Below are 19,667 nucleotides of genomic sequence, written 5' to 3'. Positions count from 1 at the left end.
AAATAATCAGTTAGTCATTCTACATTTATCGCACTCTACCTCATACTTATTTTTAATAAAGGCAGTTTTATTTATATAGCACATTTCATACACAAGGTAACTCAATGTGCTCCACACAAGCAAGGACACAACACCTTCAAGCATTTAAAACTTAACAGTTAACGTAAAAAACATTCAAACGCAAAGCAGAGAAAACTAAAGTAGCTTACAAAACATGGCATTTCAGCACATGGCCTCGTTGGAATACGGCATTCATGAGATCTGCATATTTGGGTCAATTAGAGGAGCTCAAAGTAAACATGGTGAAGCAGCATTTATCTGTTAGGCCGCACGCAAATGGAATAAGATGCCAATTAAAGTGAAGTCAGGGCCACACGTAAATGCTTTTAAATCAGGGTTAAAAAAACTTTGCTTTTTCACCTCATAACTTTGATTTTGAAATCATTTTTGTTGGTGGTGTAATTTTAGAAATCTTTCCCATTACTTTTAAAGGTTTTTAAAGTCTTTTTTCAATGTGTTTAAATGCTATCAAGGTATGTTCTTTTAGTCATTTAGTTAAGACACTTTTTTCACCCTCTGCTTTGCTTCTGAATTTTGTTAGCTGTTGTTTTGAAATGTCTTTGCTGGTGTGAAGCACATTGTGCATGCACTGTGCTATATAAATGATGCCGTCTTGTCTTATAAAAGCGATGATCACACTTAGAGGATATGGACCCAGCTTGAGGGGCATTCCCCAGTACGGCGGATCTGAAAAAAACTGTGCACCATGTACCAGCAAAAAATATTTGCAGTTAGCTCCATCACCACTAACATTAAAATACAGTTGTGTACATGATTGTTAAATTTTTAAAAAAGTAGTTTAAGGTTTTAAAACAAACAGTAATGCAAATTTAAAAAGTTCAATACAACTGAACTGTACTGTGATACTCTCGCGTCTCACTGGAGGAAACCTCCACGTCAAAAGTGGTACAAGTACAACACTGCCAAATAACGTGTATAAAAAAAAAAAAAAGTAGACAACACATCACGTAACAGCCAAGAAAATGTAAATTTTATTAATATCGTCCGAAAGAAGATCCATAGTCCAAATGGAAACTCTTTTTTTTTTTTCCCGGCGCATCTTAACAATCACATTCTATGAGGAGAAAAAGGAACATTTAAAAAGCCACAACTTTGTAGTTTAGTTACAGACATTTTTCCATTATTTGTGTGTGTTAAAGTAACGAGAAAAAAGGCAAAGGCAAAGTCCCCACCGCCGCATGACCCCCCCCCCCCTCCCTCAAAATACAAGGAAACAAAAAGCAAATCATGGGCTTCTTCTCAGGCCCACCCACAGTGCTTTAAGCAGGACAAGCGCTCATTGGTTAAGAAGGGTTCCACAGCATGGTGACGTCGTTAGGGTCTGCTATCACAAGACAACTACATGAGCACGTTTAGTCAAAGAAGAAGCCGACATGAAACCCTGAACCCTCCCACTTTTTGTGCATAGATCATGATCCTTTTGCTTGAAATCTCTCTGCTGCTTGAAAAGCGTCAAGCGGACACGCGGAGAGATGATTGAGAACATCCTGCACTCACAAAACTAACAAAAAAAAACCAAACAAACGTGTTTCCATTGATCCGTGTTTTCAAATGTAAAGCAATCTCTACGTAAGATTTCACATGTAAAGCACTTTTTAATTCTCAATATTCAAAGTTGATTCTCAGTCTTATTTGGTAAATATCTCACTTGCTACAATACAAACGTGGTGTTGTTGTCGTCATAGTTGAGACTCCCCCCTCCCCCCCAAAAGCTTCAGTGCTTGCTTGGGAGAAGCAAAAAAAAAAAAAAAAAAAAAAAAGAAACAATGGAGGAGTTGGGATGTTGGAATTCTGGCCTTCCTGAGACAAAATTCATGAATGTTTCGACAACAAGTGTGCAAGAAAACGAGCGTACGACGCAAACGAACGAGGGCCGAACTTGAAATATGACAACACTGATCGATCCCAGAGTTCTGAAAGTAGTATACGTATCCTCATTTTGCGAGATTTTCATGTCCACATTCCATGGAAGAGGATTTTCTTATTAAAACAACATTCCTGTCAATTCCTATTTTCTTTGAAGGTGACACAAATGAAATGCTTGTAAACGACAGGAACTCAAACGATAGGCACCTCTGAAATGACCTCGCCTCCCTTTTCTTCCCATTTCTCCTTGATGCTACACTAGTCCTTCTACATCTAGCTATGGCCTTGCCTCTTTGTCTTGATTTATTAGATTTTTTTTTTTTTTTTATTGTTTTTATTTTTAACTTTTTTTTTTTTTTTTTACCTTATTGAAACAAAAACGGTGCAATACTCAATGACAACCCCATATTGGGATTATTTCACAATAAAAGCCACTATAAGGTAGATCAACTTTTTTTTTGTACAGATAGAATGAAAACAAAAGAATTCCTTGAGTAAACATGTACACGTGAATTATCGCTGTCACCCCTCCGTATTTTTGACTACGATTAGCTGAATGAGGGACACAAGACACTCAGTGCAACATTAAAGAGAACCAGACAACAACAAAAACAAAAATACAGTTTCAGGCACACATTCAAACATCCGCTGAACACAAACGTAGATGACACTTTGCAGGACTTTTTTTTTTTTCTTCCCTCCAAAACATTGGTAACTTTTTTAAACAATTCTTTTTATCCTCTCCATGTTAGTTGTCAGACAAAAGCGAGAGCTAGGGAGACCGTTACTGAGTTCACATTACATAATTGGTGCTCCATTACAAAGGAGTATTTGGGCCAGTCGCTAAAGAAGAAGAAAAAAATAGATCGTCCAGATTATATAATCCAAAAGGCTTCTTAAATTGTAAATAAACAGAAATTGTCATCAAAGTTGTTTTGCCACCAGGTCGCTCAACAACAACTCTATTGTGAGCACCCCAGCCCTGAGAGGGATAAATGGTGAGACTCAACAATTGAAGGTTTTTGGGTTATCTTTGACGCCACTGTTTTTAGAATGTAAAAGGAGTTGATCTTGCTCTCTAAAAACTGTCGGGTAAAAAAAAAAAAGTGGTTTGAACAAAAAAAAATGGATGAATAAGTAAAGTTGGGTCGTCTGTTATTACTCTAAAAACAGTTGGTGAAAGTTAATCCACATAGGGGCAAAAAGGGACTGAACTAACTTTTTGGGGTTATTCATTTCATGCAAAATTATACAAATATTTATGAAGCACTTTAAGACCAACCAACGCTGTGTATTGAGTGTTGTACATGGAGCAAAAGTAAGTCATACAACAACAGACAAAAATAATAATCATGAAGAAATGAATAACCTGGTGTTGCTTGTACAAAACAACCCCGTATTTGTTTTGTTTATTCATCCAGCCATTGTCTGAGCCGCTTTTCCTCATTTTTGGGTTAAGTGTTGAACCCACAGAGTTGGGTTGGGCCCTTTTTAACGCAATGTGGGTTATTTTTAACACAAACGGTATTAGAATGTAAAAAGACCAGGTTAAAAAAACATGCACAAGGTCAAATGAATGAATGAATAGCCCATTTGGAGATGTTTGTATTTAAAAAAAAAAACCCACACAAAATAAATAAAAACGTATATTGATTTTGTGGGCTATTCATTCATTTGGCGTCCTTTTTTTTGTTTTACATAATTCGGGTTGTTTTCAACCAAACTGCTTTTAGAGAGCACAAAGAAAATAAGGTAAACGTTTGTTTTTTTAAAAGTTACCTCATAAGGATTGTAGTACCCACATGAATAATTAAAATAAAAAAAAAATGACAGACAGACTTGGATAAAAGTTACTTTTTTAACAAACAAAACCCCACATTTCAGAACAGATTTTTTTTCTCTTCAGCATGGCCCAAATGCTACTTATCTTGTTATATATATATATATATATATATATATATATATATATATATATATATATATATATATATATATATATATATATATATATATATATATATATATATATATATATATATATATATATATATATATATATATATATATATATATATATATATATATATATATATATATATATATATATATATATATATATATATATATATATATATCAATGCACTACGCTGGAGGGTGGGCTAAAGAACAAACTTAGACGTATACTGTAATTAAGTGGCTGAAAAGCAGAATGTGCTGAATGTGTGATCAAGTATTCCTTTACAACCAAATTGCTTCCTTCGCATCTGTGTGTGTACATGCGCATGTGTGGGGAAAATACATGTTGCTAATCTTCATTTCAATTTTGCAGACATAATTGCAACATTTTAGAGGCTATCATCCAAGGTGTTGACACTCATGTATACAGGCCTGTGTGTATATATATATATATATATATATATATATATATACACACACACACAAACATTCACACACACGTATATATACATAAATGTGAACATAGTTATATACTATATATCTGCATACAGTATTGTATTATTATGGAGGAGAGAGCTGTGAAGAGGAGAGCCGCTCGATGCTGATGCAGCATGGGAAAGCCCCTCGTGACTTGGTGGGCGTGGTACTGGTGGACTATTGGTTCTGTCTGAGCTTCTTGAATCAAGGCAGTTTTACAGAAACAGGCAATAGTGATTTTTGCTCGTGTGCTGCAGGACGCAGTGTCCTGAAAGGTAGCCTTTGTCCGCCATTTTCCTTCTTGATTTAAGACTATGTACCTCTCCCGACTCAGATACAGTGGAAATGTACAGTTCATCATTAGGCCTGCTTTGAGCAGTACATCAACACAAAAGAAAAAACAGATAAATACAGCATCCACAATAAAACAAAACAAATTAACCAAATAAAACAAAAGGCACTCCAGTCGTGTGTCTGCTTGCTCATGGTGTTAGCAGAACGTGACGGCCGGAGACGTTTCAGCTAGAAGTGCAGAGCTTGAACATATCATAGATACTTTTTTTTATCCCCCCATTTATATTTTTTAAGCATTTTTTTCAAGATTTTTATGTCAAACTTCATAAAAATGATGTTAAAATGTGATTTGTTAGTTTTTTTTTTTCTTTTTTGGTTTTAAAAAAATATGTACCCGGGATTACCCATCATCAACTGTGCACTGTAGCAAACTGGAACCCTCCCCCTGCGCAACGTTTGCGTCGGGTTTGTCCCACAAACAAACAAACAAAAAAAAAAGAAGGAAAGAAAATCAGTCATTTCAGGGTGTGATGCTGCTGGCCCTGCTGCCCCCCCGCCCGCAAAAAGATTCCTTTCAAGAAGGAACACAAGTGCTCTGTTCAGCAAATTGAAGTTGGCACAGTACATTGGCATCTTTACAATGCGTGAGGTGTGTGTGTACACGGGAACAAAGGACAGTCGTGGAGAGCGAGAAAGAGAGAGAGCTGCATGGTGGTACTCGATGTCCCCACCCCCCTACCCTGAGATCAAGTCTGGACACGAGCCTTTGATAAAGTCTTCCCACTCCACGTTAGTGACAGTGTCTAGAGAAAATGGTGGCCTTAGTGAAGTTCACAGTAGGGGTGGGAGCAGTGCTGGAGTGAGGGGGGCGGGGGGGTTGGCGTGCTTGTAGAGGGCACCGGCTTCTCATCTTTTGCATAGAAACAGATACAGGGGATCCTCGATGCCTCATGGAAGGGTGAGAGGGGGGTGGGTTGGAGGCTACCGGATGGGACTGGTTTTGAGGGGGGGGGGGGGTTAGCGTAGCAGCTAGGTAATGGGCAACCCGTGGGCAGGTGGAGCAACTTGGACCAAAACAATGAAAAACACCCCCAGACCTGGAAGTACTACAGAATACTGTCCAACACATAGCATGATCAGCTCAAAAAGCAATAGACAATCAATAGTATTGATCTGTGTTTTGCATTCGTTACACAGGATGAGCACACAGAGGCACCTCTGAGCAAAAGTGTTTCTGCATATGAACAGTGAGAGGCTCCTTCAGGCAGCCACAACGTACTGTACATACGTATGTATGTATCTTTGTATGTATGCATTGTGGACACAAACAACAACGAGACACAATCCAGAAATATGACTAGTAGGTCTTCCAGCTAAAGTGATCTTTGCGTTTTAACAACTGAGACGAGAGCGGGGTTGGTCTGGTTATTGCCAGACGGAGCCCGGGGAGGAAGTGCTGATGTCGGACACCTGGGGCGGGGGGGGGGGGGTCGGGATGGTGGGCGGCGGACCACAGCAGAGAGGCACTCAGTGGACACCACAACCCCCACGCTGTTCCCCACGCACCCCGATGACCATCCACACTCCGTCTCCAGAGCGAACAAGGCTTGGACATTTTGGAGTAACAGTGATATTCACTTTAAGAATTGTTCCTGTTCTTCACGAAGATGACTTCGTGCCAGTTGCGGTTTCCCTTTGTCAGAACTTTTGTCTTCTTTTGATTTATTTCTTTATTGAGTTGAAGCCACAAGCTCCTCATAAGTGCTATGATAAGAAGCCTTCCCGTGTGCCCAAGAGGAACACTCGTAGGTCTACTACTGCATTGGGAGAACCCATACAAACACCCCCCCCCCTTTTTTTTTATTTGGTATTGTGCCAGACACCCCGAGGCGTACAATCGGATCCAGTCTCTTGTTGGCTGTGGGTGCGGCATGCAGACAGAAAGTGTGCATCCAAGTCCAAGATGCTGCTGCTTCTTCACACCGATTTTCCAATGGTGCTCTGGGGGGGGATCCCCATCCCAAAAAACAACAAAAAGTTCCAAAAACTGACCAGCTCCAAGGGGACGGACAGAGAGTTCTACGGTGTATATTGCACAATGTAAACCGTCATGTTCAAAAGGATTAAAGCCGCGTCCTCTTTCTTTTTCCTTACGATGACACTTCCAGCAACGGTGTAGAAGATTCCACAAAGCACCAGTAATGGAACTGGAGGTGTCGGGTGAGGATCTCGTCAGTGATTTGGCGCCGCCGCAGTTGCTTAGAGCTTATATATTGGGTGACGGACATCAGAACAATGACCCAGCTGTCTCGGTATAACAAGTGAAGAGTCCGAAGGGCCGGCCCACCCGAAGAGAGTTGGTCGTCAGTCTCGTGGCGCTGGCTCAAGAGGTGAAAAACTGTGCAAGATTCCGTCTGTTTCTTCAGTTTATCAACCAAAAATGCGGTTTGGAATGGACCTGGTGAGCACTTAAGGCTAATAATAGTGCTGAGAAACAAAGAGTAACGAGTAAAGGTCATCCAACCACATCATTGGCCACGAGCATGCTGGGAATGGTCGCTTGAGAGTCTTTTTGTCTGGGGTGATTTTTCTTGGAGGGAAAAGGTAGATGGCAGCTTTGATTGCTTCTCCTAAAAATGAAAAATACTCAAAAGGTTTTCTTTGTGTGTCTGAGTTTGTTTTGTTGCAAAATAAAAGGAATAAAAGTAACAAAAGAAACAGAAAGCCTGCTGAGCCTTCCGTTTCCCAATTCACAGTTGCAGAAAGTTGTAAAATGGTGCTGATTATCGCCACATGATTCGCTTGGGTTTTGCTCCTGTTGGGAGAACTTCCATGTAGTGGTGGTGCTGTCCCGTACTGTGGCATCCTTCTACATGGACTCCCCACTCAGCAGGTCGCCAGGCAGCAGGGTATTAATGGGGGTGGGGCTCCCAATCACGCGTGCGTCCTCCCCGCTCGGAGGCCCCCACAGGCTGGAGTATTGGGGCACCCCCCCCCAAAGCAGGTCGCCTCCGCTGGCCTTGCCGCCTCCTCCTCCTCCGCCACCGGTGCTCCACTGGCCGAGGGAGTGAGACGCCGCTGCTCCACCCATTCGATTCTGATTGGTTACCGGGTTGGCCTGCCAGCTGGTGGTGTTGTTTGAGGCCAGCGACTGGCCTTGTGCAAAGAAGCGGTTCACCTCATCCTCGCCAGCAAACTCGGCCAGGATGGTGGTGTTACCTAGCACACACCTGACACAAATCACAACACGGGTCAGTCAAATGATCCAGAAAGAAAAAAGCATTCACACTCGAGGTCGGCGATTTTTTTTCCCCTTCAATATTGCAACTCAGATTTAATCTGTGACCATTTTTCAAGACCGTCCTACGTATATTGTTTTAACAAATACAAGCAATAAAGTCATCTGTATTTTTTTTTTTTTTATAGTTTAGGCTAATGCTAATATAAAGACAAATGAACCATGAATTAATATGAAAGACTTATCTTATCTATTTAAAATGTTAACTTTCTAAACAGTCTTTCAGTCTTTTAATAATAATAATAATAATAATAATAATTTGCCCTTTATTATTATTATTATTAACTTTCTAAACAGTCTTTCAGTCTTTTCAGTGTTCACTAGGACAACTTTACAATATACGACATTGCCATGTTGATTCAAATCTGTTTAATCAGCCCCAATTCACACTCTCATTCCAACTATAGACAAATTCATATGTAGTCAGGTTTAACATGCCTAATTTTGGAATGTGAGAGGAAGCTGGCGTGACCACAAAAAACCCACGCAAGGAACTGCACATTGAAAGGTTGTAGCCATGATTCACATCTTGGACTGCTCAACTGTGATGCAGATGATGAACTACACACTTTTCTGCTCCGGTTTTTAACCATCATGATAAAAAGAATTAAGGGTAACTTGCTGCCCAGATGTGGATTAATTTTTTATTTTAATTTTTTTTGGTATAAGACGTGGTGAAACAACATCCATCCTAGTCAACTTCACCATGCCACAATAAAGGTATCGATCAGCAAGGATTTTTTTATTTTCTGAAGGTGATCACATGAGAGTGTTTTTCTGTTTGTGGCACATTTGTAATGAAATGAAAGCAGCAAGCAATAGCTTGTAAATTTCGGTGTGATATTCCCAAACATCTCCTCGCACTTACATGTGCAGAGACTTCTGGGCCTTGGCGGCCTCGTCCTTGGAACTGTAGCGCACCACGGCGTTCCCTTGGGTCAGGTTGAGGTGGAATGTGATCAAGGGGCCGTGCTGCATGCATAGGGTCCGCAGAGTCGAACCGTCAATCTGCAGAACCAGCAAAATATGCAGAAGTATAGCAGTTAGAAGAGATATGTAAAAGAAGTGTAGAGTACGAGATTGTTCAACAGGCCCGGGGGAGCTTTTTAAGATACGTTTAACCAGTTATAAATTATAAAGCATTCACTGAACTACATAGACACTCACACATGGTCTTCTAGCGTGCCATCCTTTTTTAATTAAGTGGACAGAATCAAATATGGCTCTTTATACATGCTATCAACATTTTGAACCACTTGTTCAAATAATTGGTCAATCGACACACTTACTTGAGGTGTGAGATTTCTCAGAACCAGCCAACTGCTTGTCCTGTTGGAGCTGTCTGTACTCCAGGTGGTTCCCTCTGTTAAAACAAGGAATGAAAAGACTGTTGAGACTCATTTTATAAAAAAAAGAATTAGGTTGTAAATGTTCATAAAAATAGCAATTCTAAAAGTTTTGATTTTGTTTTGTTACCAAAAAGGTCCGCCCAGCCCAACATTGTTTCCAAAGGGCACAAGGGCCGAACAAAGCAGTTGAGAGAAACAATGTTGAATAGGCCTCTTTGAAAACCGGTAAACCTCAGGATGTCAGTTCAGCAGGGTATGTTCAACAAAATAAGCCATCGAGAGAGAGCAGATGTCATCTATGCTCTTTGACAAAGTCTGCCAAGCATCTGATTAAAGGTAAGCTTGTGGTGATGTACAGGAGAGTAAGTAGCATTTGTTGTACGTAACTGCATCATATTGGTAGTGCACATATGTTCCTTTTAATAATGTTTTGTTGTTTTGGGTGTCCAGATTTAATGTCATATTTGTTTGACAGCATACAGAGGTAAGAGGGATGCAAAACTAAAAAGTATAACCTGTGAATTAGATCTGGGGCTCTCATTTTTAATAGTATTTTTGCCATGCACCTAAATAAAGATAATAGATATATACACAATCTTTTTTCTCAAGAAATTATTTCTCCCTTTCAGAAATTCTACGCAAATATTTTTACTCACCTGAAGAGTAAGATCCACTCCAGCCCTGGGCCAGGCCCAATGAGTTGCCCCCCCAGGTAGAGGAAGGTTTGGTGTTGGTGAGGCCTGGTGGGGGTCGGGTCGGGGCAGCGGAGCCGCGTGGGCCTTGTGGGACTTTCCACAGCTCGTGCGTCAAGGAGACTTGGTTCTGGGATATGGACCCCGTGGACCAGGTGGACTTCACTTCGGACAATTTGCCTTCATTAAAGCGTAACAAATAAAAAAAGAAGAGTTATTAAGTCAAATAACCTTTTCCACGGTGGGTTTAAGAATCTTTGCTTGAATCTGAATTTCTTCGAAAAAACAATTGACACGGAAATTGCTAACTGACATCTGAGGTGAGGCCTTCCTTTTTGTGGTTGAAAGAGGAGCAGATGGTTGCGGAGGAAGGGAGTACAATCTTGTTGTTGAGGCAGCAACCAAGGTTAAAGCTACAGGAACTAGAGTGTCGAGGTGACACGCCATCATTTAACTATTCTCTTATTTATCTAATTTATATATTTATCTGAATTATTGTTGTATTGCACTGGAGAGGGGAGCTCTCTAATCTCGTTGCACACTTGAGTACAATGACAATAAAGGGATTTCTGAACTGATGTACTGCCTTTAATTCATTAATCGGTAAAACAAGATGACTTTGTGTTTTTGGCTGCGCTGATTAGAGTATGGAAGCATATCTTGTGTCCGTCCGTACCTCCATTCCTATCACGCAGAAGGTATCTGTTGACGTCATGGATGTTTGTGTTGATGGTGGGACCGCTGGGGACGCTACCAGGGGTCATATTGGGGTCATTCTCAGGGTCAATGTTCTGAAGGCCCTTCCATGGCACACCTGGGCAGAATTCTGAGGATGCAAAATAAATTACATTGCCACCAATATTTTGACAAAGAGCACTGCTATTCATTTGTCTTTGTCCTCACCTGGGGGCCAATTAATGTTGGTCCCGTTGGTGATCTTTTCATTGGGGTTCTTGCCTTGGCCCCAGCTGTCTGGGGGTACCAAAGAGCTGGCGGGAGGGTCCGAGCTGGACATCAGATTGTAAGGGCTGTAGGAATCCTCCAGCTGAGAGGGCTTCCCAGGGGGCCCCAGGGTAGTGGCAGCAGATATGGCACCTAGAATTTAGAGAAACTCACAATAACTTGAATGCATCTTTTTGTGTTGTTGTTGATCTAAGATAGGAATGTTTGACTCGCCATGTTTGTTGAGGTTGTTCTCCAGGTTTGAGGTGTTGCCACCGAGGCTGTCCATGGAGTTGGAGTGCGTCCACTGGGACAGGCGGGACTGGGGCTGAGGGGGCTCCTTCAGAGACAGACCCCCAACCTCGATGCAGTTTACATTCATGTTTGGATTCAGTCCAGCTGCACACAAGATACAAGAATTGAAAAACACATACTTTTACAAACAACGCAACAAAACTTCACATTTAGCCTTCTTGGACGGCCATATTGTGGTTGCCCTGACAGAAGAAGCACTCGCCCCCGCATATGTATTTATGATATGATAGAATAGGTCTCAATGATTACTTCATATTTAGCATATTTATACTGTATTATTTAAGGTTTTAAGAAAATATCTACGTGTGGTTCTTCTATTTTCTTTTTGAATGTTTTTTTCAGTATAAAATCTAACTTTTCTGCACTTTATATCATGTTCAAACCAGTCCTTAAGGAAGAATTTAACTTGACAAGCAAAAAAAAATATGCGAATAGTAGTAAATGGATTAAAGATGATTGATCAATTTAAGTGGCTGTAACCCAAAATATTGGATATTAAATATTAATAAAGCAGGAACATGTTTATTTCATGAAATCCATTTATGAAATTTGTACGACCCCTGTCGGGCAAGTGTCAGTGAACTACGGGTGGCCCCACACAGTCACATAGTGGCCCCAGGCTACGATTAATGTAGAACCGTGAACCATTCACTGATGCAATATCCAGAATATGGAGGATGCTATTCAATAATACAGTACTAGATTGCAAATAAATAATAAATAGCATATGGTATTTCCACTTTGCCTCAAGTTATAGCCGCATGCATCAACGGCTTCAACTTTTTTTTTTTTTGCCTCAGAAATAAAGTGGTGGTGTAATTACGTTTACATTTACCGATGCCACACTAGAGTAACTATAACATGGATTGTTACTGTGCAGACAGAGCATCTGTAAGGGTGACATTTATGGAGTTCTAAGAGAAATTGGCCTGTAAATGTAAAGTGTAGTATATTTTTTCTAACATATATAGGCCTCCTCCATATCAAATATCCTACCGCTAGCTACTATTTAAAGAAATACATGAGTTAAATGTGGATTGTGTTTTAATTTGGCTGCTGCTGTTGAGGCAACAACCACTTCACCCACAGTAATGACCTCATTTATTGGTCTATTTTATTGGCAGGGAGAAGCCAAGATTTAGCTGTGGTAACAAACCCTGACTTGCTGTTGCCATGGTTACCAAGGATGTTGACAAATCGACAGTGACTGAAGTAATACAAATCTTAATTGGCCTCTGTTAAGGACTCACAAAGAGAGAAGGTGCTGTAGGCGTTGGGTGAAGACAGCGGCTCTTTGGTGTGCAGTGTGTCGGCCAGGCCCGGAGCATGATGTGGGCCTGTGAAAGGGTCCAGGGCTGATTTTGCAGATCCAGGGCCTCCGGTGTGGCCACCGGGGGCATGTAGACCAGCTTGGGAGGAGGAAGAGGAGGCAGAATGGGAGGGAAGCTGCTGCTGCTTCATCAACAGCGCCTGGTAGAGCTGACGCTGGTGCTGCTGGATCTGCTGCTGCATGTTGGTGATTGTGCGTGCGACCTATGAGTGGACAGACACACGGCAATGTAAAAGATAACGAAAGGGACAGAAATACTAACGTGGGAAGTATTGACACTAAAAATAAACATCACCCACACAAACAACAGTTGAGCAACTACTGACGTAAGAATGATACGTTATCCACTCATGTTGTTACAGGATTGAATTGATTTTGCAGTCAGGTCAGGCAGGCATGCTGCAGAAGTGGGTCACATTGATCACCACAGGATTTTGTGAGTGGGTGCAGCATTGTGCCTGTTAACTTACTTGCTGCTCTTGTTGTCGAATGGGACCGGACACATTACGTTGCGCCTGCATCATCTGCTGCTGTATTTGTAAACGCTGGTATGCCTGAACAAAAACACAAGCAAAAGTACATTACAGTACAGCCATAAAATAAGTAAATAAAAACAAACAAACAGAAAAGCAAACAATATGGAACACTTTAAGTAGACTGTTAATTCGATTTTACTGAATCAGAAATGGAATTACAAAATGTCAATCTAAAGATCAGAGGGGAGCGACTGACCATTTGCAGTTGCTGAAGTTGGTACAACAGGGTCATTTGTTGAGGGTTTATTGGTGAGGTTAAAAGTGCAGGGTTCAGACCAATGTTTTTTGCTGCAAATTGCAAGAGCTGTGCTTGGACCTGCAAAGGAGGGTGGGGGGTGGCCGCAGAGTGGAGAAATGACAGTTAAGTTGTTGTAAGTTATGAGTAAACCAAAGCAAGTAGATATAGTAGAATGCATGGCTTGATGGTAAAATCTTTTAGGTGCATGCTTATTCATGTACCTGAGGGGACAGAAACTGAGGCACTTGAGCACGTAGACTAGGCATGGAGGAGCTCAGAGGTGGCACTGGTGGCTGAGGAGGCTGCTGCTGCTGCTGCTGCTGCTGCTGCTGCTGCTGCTGCATGGCCCGGCTTTGTGCTGCTCCACTGCTGCCAAACATTCCACTGGGTATCTAGAACAAAAAGATGTATTCATTTATTTTTATATACGGTACTTCAAAATTGCCAAGAACATGAGAAATTGTATAGCTGTATCCCAAGAACATTAATAACTATGACCGTGTTCATTTGTTCACTGAACTGATAGACATTAATTGTAAACTTTGGCTGTTAAAATCATCTTTAAAGTGAACAAAATTGAGGAAATCCCCTAGGCAGTGGGAAGGGATGGCAACACAATACTACTGCAGAAAAATAGCTGAAGGCATATACTTGAACAGCAGATAAAAGAGCAATCAAGTGTATTTGCATAGTGGATTTATTGTACTGAAATTACAACTTTAGATAAAACACACCTAAACAATTTATCGTCCAGTAGTGCATACACTCAGTATCAAGCAACAAGCTGTGAGATTACACTGGCCAATAAATGCGTACTTAGGACACTCAGAAATGCTAGTAAACTTTTCTGGATAATTTTTCTGTGCAGATTCAGAATCTTCCCTCGTTTTATTAAGTGGACACTAGACTATAATTGATCTCACCAAGGACTTGAGGTAAGGTTATTCAAAGAGAAGCGAACAATAGCTAGACTGCTAACTATACTATAATACTTCTCATTGCAGCCATTTTGAAATGTCGTAAACAATACCTGTCTGTTCAAGTTTTGCATGGCCAGCCCCGAGTTGCCCGGTCCCAGACCCTGCCCGGGAAGGCTACTGTTGGCCAGGGGGAGCTTCAGGCTGGGGGAAGGCATAAATGGTGATGGGGAGACATCATCGGAAAGAATGCCATCCTGGAGAAATAAAGCGGTGATGAAGGCAAGAAACAGTGCTAAAAGTAAGCAAAGACAAGTGAGTGACATTTTTTTTAAGCTCAGAAGGCCATCCAGGTGGCTTACTACCTTGTCAAGGAAGGCATTGCGGTCAGAGGGATCTTTAGAGAGTACGGATGGTCGACACATCAGTGGCTTGTTCAGGCCGTTGCTGTAATCAGAAATGCCCATAATACGCTTGTCTAGATCAGTCTTCTTTTCCAGCAGGGCGCCTGAGAGGGGGAAATGTTACGATTATTTGAAAGATGCATACAAAGGCAAGTATACATACCTCACTCAAGCAAAATGTGAACTTACTCATGGCCTGGTCAAGATTCATGTTGTTGCTCTTCAATGCCTCCTCAGCAGGATCTCTCTGTAATACAACAATTACATTAGTCCCCCAAGTAGTAAATAAAACCTTAGCATTAAAGAAGGCTTATAAATAATACATGTCAGAATAAATATTTGTGGAATAAATGACTCATACCGGAAATCCCATGTCGGTGAGCTGTTTGATGAGACGGTTCATGATCCAGGTCTCATCTGGTTTGTTAATCATCTTCCCCTGAAGATACACAAGTCAAATAGATTTAAATAATCTCATGATCAATGTGTGCAAAGATGTAGACGCGTGCACAATGTTTAGGAATGTTGAAATTTACCTTGTTCAGGCCCTTCTTGGATCCATTGCCCCAGGAATTGCTGCTCTCCAGTGAGGTGGGGCTGCTCCACATGTCCCCGTCCTCAGTGTCCCACTGGCCTGTAGACATGCCCATTTCCTCCCCTCCACTCCCCCAGCTGTCTTGCATAGGTTTGGGACCTGACGAAAGAACCAAGGGTTGGTTCATATCCAACCCGAAAAATAATCAAATTGAAATGTATGCCAAATCAGCACACCGGGTAGTTTTGAGCTTGACCACTTGATGGCACTGTTTTCATTTTCACATATCGGTTATGAGTAACCTCCATGCAACTCACTGAACTTGATCTTAAAAACATTCCAAGGTGAGAAATTGCTTTTGGTTGTTTCTGATTTTTAAGCACAATTAGAGACCTCTAAGCTTACAGTCACCACAATGTATACAAAGGCTGCTATTTACCAGTCTTGCAGGGTGCCGCACAGGAAGGTCCGTTGGCTCTACCATAAGGTCCGGAAGGCTCATGGACACCGTCTCCCCTTCCGCCAACACCCCCTGACGGTTTTCCCCAAGCAGAGGTGCCGTTGTCCACAGCTGACGTTGGAGCAGCAGGCTCTCCCCAAGCAGGCTCAGATTTAGGCTGAACACTGGGAAGGTCTCCCCAGCCTGGAAAACAGAGAGCGAGATTTTCTGTAAAATCTAATTCATAATGTACAAGGACATCAAAGGTCATCACAATTAAGGATGCTAATTACCAACAGGGGATTGTTTTATTGTTGCTGCAATTAAATTTACCATTTGCAATGCCCCCTTGTCGAAGGAATACTAATTTTACAATTTAACATTTATAATTGCAGTCCAACATATTAACAGTGGGGGGCAATGGCGTCACCCAATCAAAAAGAGAGGGGTTAGAGTTGTGTAGTAAAAGCATTGACATATTTTTTATGCATATATGTGTGGCCTTTGTCTTCAATAAAACCCATTTGAACTGTCAGCAATAAATTAAAATGAACGGACAGACTTAATTATGCATGTATGGCCAGTAAGAACCCCCAATACCCAGAAGACTAACCACTTAACAATCACCATAAAAGAATTGAAGAAATAACGCTTTGGAATACCTAACAATTCTTGTCGATAATGGCTTTAATGGTAATTTAGTCACGTTATAATGACGGAATAAATCAGATTTATTATTTAAAATGGTTTAGAAACATTCAAAAGTTATTGAGAGTAGACAACAAAATCCACTTCTGAAATCTGATTATTCAATCTCATCAGATTATGTAGTCCCGTTGTATTACCTGGGTTAGCAAGAGGAGGTCGACTCTGGGGGCCTGCACCTGGGTGTGGGGCACAACTGTTGGGAGGCCCATAGTTGTTTCCATGATGTTGATGTTGGAGGTGGCTTGGCATGTTGCTATGGTGAGAATGGTGGTGCATTGGATGGCCGTGGTGGTGATTGTTGTTGCCAGGGCCAACAGAGTGATTGTTACTGTTGGGAGTGATCATGCCACCATTCTTCATAGGGGGAGGGCCGCTGTTGCCTGGATTATTATTAGGATTATTGCGATCCCACATATTGACAGTCTTGCTGTATGTCCCAGGATCACCCCAGGTGGATGTTCCATCATCAATCTCCATCTTCCTGCGGATAGAGGGAGGGGAGGGCTCCTCCCAACCTGTAGATTCCGAGCCTTGGTCTTGTTTGCTGACATTGCTCCAGCCGGAGGTGTTCTGTTTGACAGAACCAGGACCTCCCCAAGAACCAATGCTACCCCCTCCTCCACTACCAGTGCTGCTGCCACTGCTTTCAGTGGGCTTGGAGGAGCCCCAGGTGCCCTGCACTGGACCATTGGCACGGGAGCTTTCTCCCCAAGTGCCGCTACTTACAGAAGGAGTAATCTTACCACCTCCTCTAGGATTTTCCTTCCATCCTCCATTACCTCCATTTCCTCTTTCCCCTTCCCACATGCTGCTGGGTGACACATTATTCTTGCGTTCTGGTTCTCCCCAGTCCCTCGTGCTACAACTGTTGGCACCCCCATTACTACTTCCCCAACCACGGGAGCTATGGGGCCCCTCCCCCCAATTAGAGGACTGACTTTTTGTCATGTCACTGTTCCAGCTAGGTGACTTGTCCTCAGAGCCCCAAGATGTCATGCCTGCATTTTTAGGTCCACTGGTAGGCAAGGCGTCTCCCCAGCCACCGGTGGTGCCATGAGTGGCTTCTTTCTGTGAACGTGGCGGATCACCCCATCCGGAAGAAGTCTCGACTGGCGGAGGTGGAGGGGCGCCCCAGCCCGATGATCCTTCACTTTCATGTTTTCCATCAGATCCATGCCTCGGATTGGTACCAACGTTGGGTTTGATGGTAACTCCGTTTGTGCAGGCAGATCCACTGTTAGAACTGGAACTTTCAAATGTGTCTGAGCTGCTGTTGCTTTTCCCATCATCAGAGTTTGCTTCCTCCATCTCCCACACTGTGTGCTGTCGGATGGGAGTCTGCCCCCAACCTGTGTTACTCAACACTCGAGGGTCCAGGTCCTGTCGGGGTAGCACAGGGGTATAATCCATGCTTGAGGACCTATCTCTGTGGTGAGAATGGCCATCTCTGCTGTCCCCACTACCCTCACTTGCTGGGGCAGTTCCGGGCTGCTTACACCATGTGCCAAGTTGTTGCTCTTGATTTGAACCTGAAATGACGCCATCAACAGTGTCCCAGCCTTTTGATGCATCTCCACTTCCTGAGGATTTTCCCCAGTCGCCCCAGCCACTACTTCCATTACTCCCGCCACCACCACTACTTTGGCGATCCCAAGTAGAGAGGCCTGCAGGGGGAGCTGCATCCCAGCCAGAGTCCTTGGGGGAGTCAGCTGCCTTGGTTTCACCACTACCCCACACAGAGCTGCCTGTTGTGTCTCCATTGAGTTGGGATGATTCAGTAGGCGACTGACCTCCCCAGCCAGTTAACCCATGGATAGGGCTCATAGGCTCCTGAGCTTGTTGCTTGGTGTGGTTTGGTCCATCAGTGTTAAGGTTAGTTTCCATATTGAAGGTTAAGCCTGTGTTGGTTGAAGGGCGCTGCTGTTCATTTTCATTAGCACCAACCATGCTAACCCAACTTCCGCCACATGTGCTTGTGCCTCCAAGGCTCCCATTCCCAATGTTTCCATTCCCACCGCCTGGTGGGTGAGATGAGGCAGAGACCCCATTTGGGCCAATAACACCACCACCCTCATGACCAAGAACAGGCCACGCAGACGGGTTGGCACTGGGATTGAGATTCAAGTTAAAACCAGGTGAGCCCCAGTGATTGGGCGTTCCTACTCGCCCACCATTCATTCCATCTTGTTTGGCATCTGAGCCCCAACCTCTGTTAGTGGACAATGTGCTGGCTGAGCCAGGTCCTGTCATCATGTTATTGTTAGATTTGAGAGCTGTGTAGTGGGCCGGCTGGCCTGTGGCACCTGTGGCCATACTCAGAAAAGTACTACCGATGGTCGTGACAGCGCTGACGTCTGTGCTGAAGCTAGCTGAGCCAAAGGGGCATTCCGGTGCTGCAGCTTGACCGGGGTCACTGCTGCGGCTAATGGAGGGCCAAGTTTCCGTGTCACTTCCGTCAATATTTCTTTTGTTACAGCTGTTGTCACTGGAAATGCTGTCTGCATGCAAGGAGGCTCCCCACTGGCAAATCTGGGCAGCAGGGCCACTCTTGGGGGATATGTCTAAAGACAAAGGAAACAAAGGTTCACAAACGTTAAAAGCGGGGTTGAGTAAAACAAACTGAAAGATAAAGTTAATAATGCAAAAATTTGAGAAAATGTAAATGAAAGAAGCAAGGAAAGGCACCATTAATTTCGCGGATTTAATGCAATTTACAGTCATACTAACATCATCCATGATGTTGCGCAAAATTTAGATGCAGTCAGTATGAGATGTGACTTCACCTTTAGTACATGATGGTGTATTGCATGATACAGTTTTCCGAATCAAAACCAATTTTCACTTTTCCCCTCTCTCTACCCATTCCACTTTTTTTAAAAACTTATTCTTTCCCAACTTTTGAGTTGTCCTAATCTGTTATTACATTGTGAACATCGCCCTCTATCTATATCTTTTATATTGCGTTGTGTCCCTTACCTCTTTCCTTATTATCCTGTTAATTTTTCTCCCTCTTCAAACACACAGCACAGGAGAGGCGCATCTGTCTCCATTGTGGCTTTGTTAGCTGTGACACTAAAGGAAAGCCCAAATGGAACACTGCACATTTATCGGAATGAAACCAAGATGGCTTCTCATCTATCACACCCAACACCCCCATTCCGCCCCAACACATTATAAAACTAAAGGAAATGCTTTCTCAAAGCGTCTGCAAATATGTCTCACCCTCTGCATAGAGCAGCAATTCTACTCATCCATACACATAGCTTATGTGTTAAAAAAAAAAAAGCAAA

At 42.5% G+C, this 19,667-nt stretch overlaps 1 protein-coding gene across 2 annotated transcripts in view; it reads right to left on the bottom strand.

The window, feature by feature from the left end:
* Window positions 1–4,012: 4,012 nt before the first annotated feature.
* The window catches only part of tnrc6c2 (trinucleotide repeat containing adaptor 6C2), a 44,976-nt gene continuing 29,321 nt past the window's right edge, over window positions 4,013–19,667 (bottom strand). For both annotated transcript variants that reach the window (XM_088302740.1, XM_088302739.1), the window contains 18 exons: window positions 16,515–18,938; window positions 15,670–15,873; window positions 15,232–15,389; window positions 15,057–15,134; window positions 14,885–14,942; window positions 14,657–14,799; window positions 14,405–14,548; window positions 13,596–13,766; window positions 13,333–13,452; window positions 13,071–13,154; window positions 12,521–12,803; window positions 11,190–11,354; window positions 10,917–11,108; window positions 10,690–10,839; window positions 9,978–10,193; window positions 9,262–9,335; window positions 8,841–8,980; window positions 4,013–7,904 (listed from right to left, as the gene is read on the bottom strand). In XM_088302740.1, the coding sequence (XP_088158866.1) occupies window positions 7,544–7,904; window positions 8,841–8,980; window positions 9,262–9,335; window positions 9,978–10,193; window positions 10,690–10,839; window positions 10,917–11,108; window positions 11,190–11,354; window positions 12,521–12,803; window positions 13,071–13,154; window positions 13,333–13,452; window positions 13,596–13,766; window positions 14,405–14,548; window positions 14,657–14,799; window positions 14,885–14,942; window positions 15,057–15,134; window positions 15,232–15,389; window positions 15,670–15,873; window positions 16,515–18,938 (5,165 nt within the window). In that variant the 3' untranslated portion in view covers window positions 4,013–7,543. The remainder of the gene's footprint in view (window positions 7,905–8,840; window positions 8,981–9,261; window positions 9,336–9,977; window positions 10,194–10,689; window positions 10,840–10,916; window positions 11,109–11,189; window positions 11,355–12,520; window positions 12,804–13,070; window positions 13,155–13,332; window positions 13,453–13,595; window positions 13,767–14,404; window positions 14,549–14,656; window positions 14,800–14,884; window positions 14,943–15,056; window positions 15,135–15,231; window positions 15,390–15,669; window positions 15,874–16,514; window positions 18,939–19,667) is intronic.

The sequence above is a fragment of the Idiotropiscis lumnitzeri genome, chromosome 8 (genome assembly GCF_059441095.1).
Source record: "Idiotropiscis lumnitzeri isolate Australia: NSW breed Sydney's pygmy pipehorse chromosome 8, RoL_Ilum_1.0, whole genome shotgun sequence".
Taxonomy (NCBI): domain Eukaryota; kingdom Metazoa; phylum Chordata; class Actinopteri; order Syngnathiformes; family Syngnathidae; genus Idiotropiscis; species Idiotropiscis lumnitzeri.
Note: the sequence above shows the minus strand (reverse complement) of the source record. Positions and strands in the feature narration are given on the sequence as shown.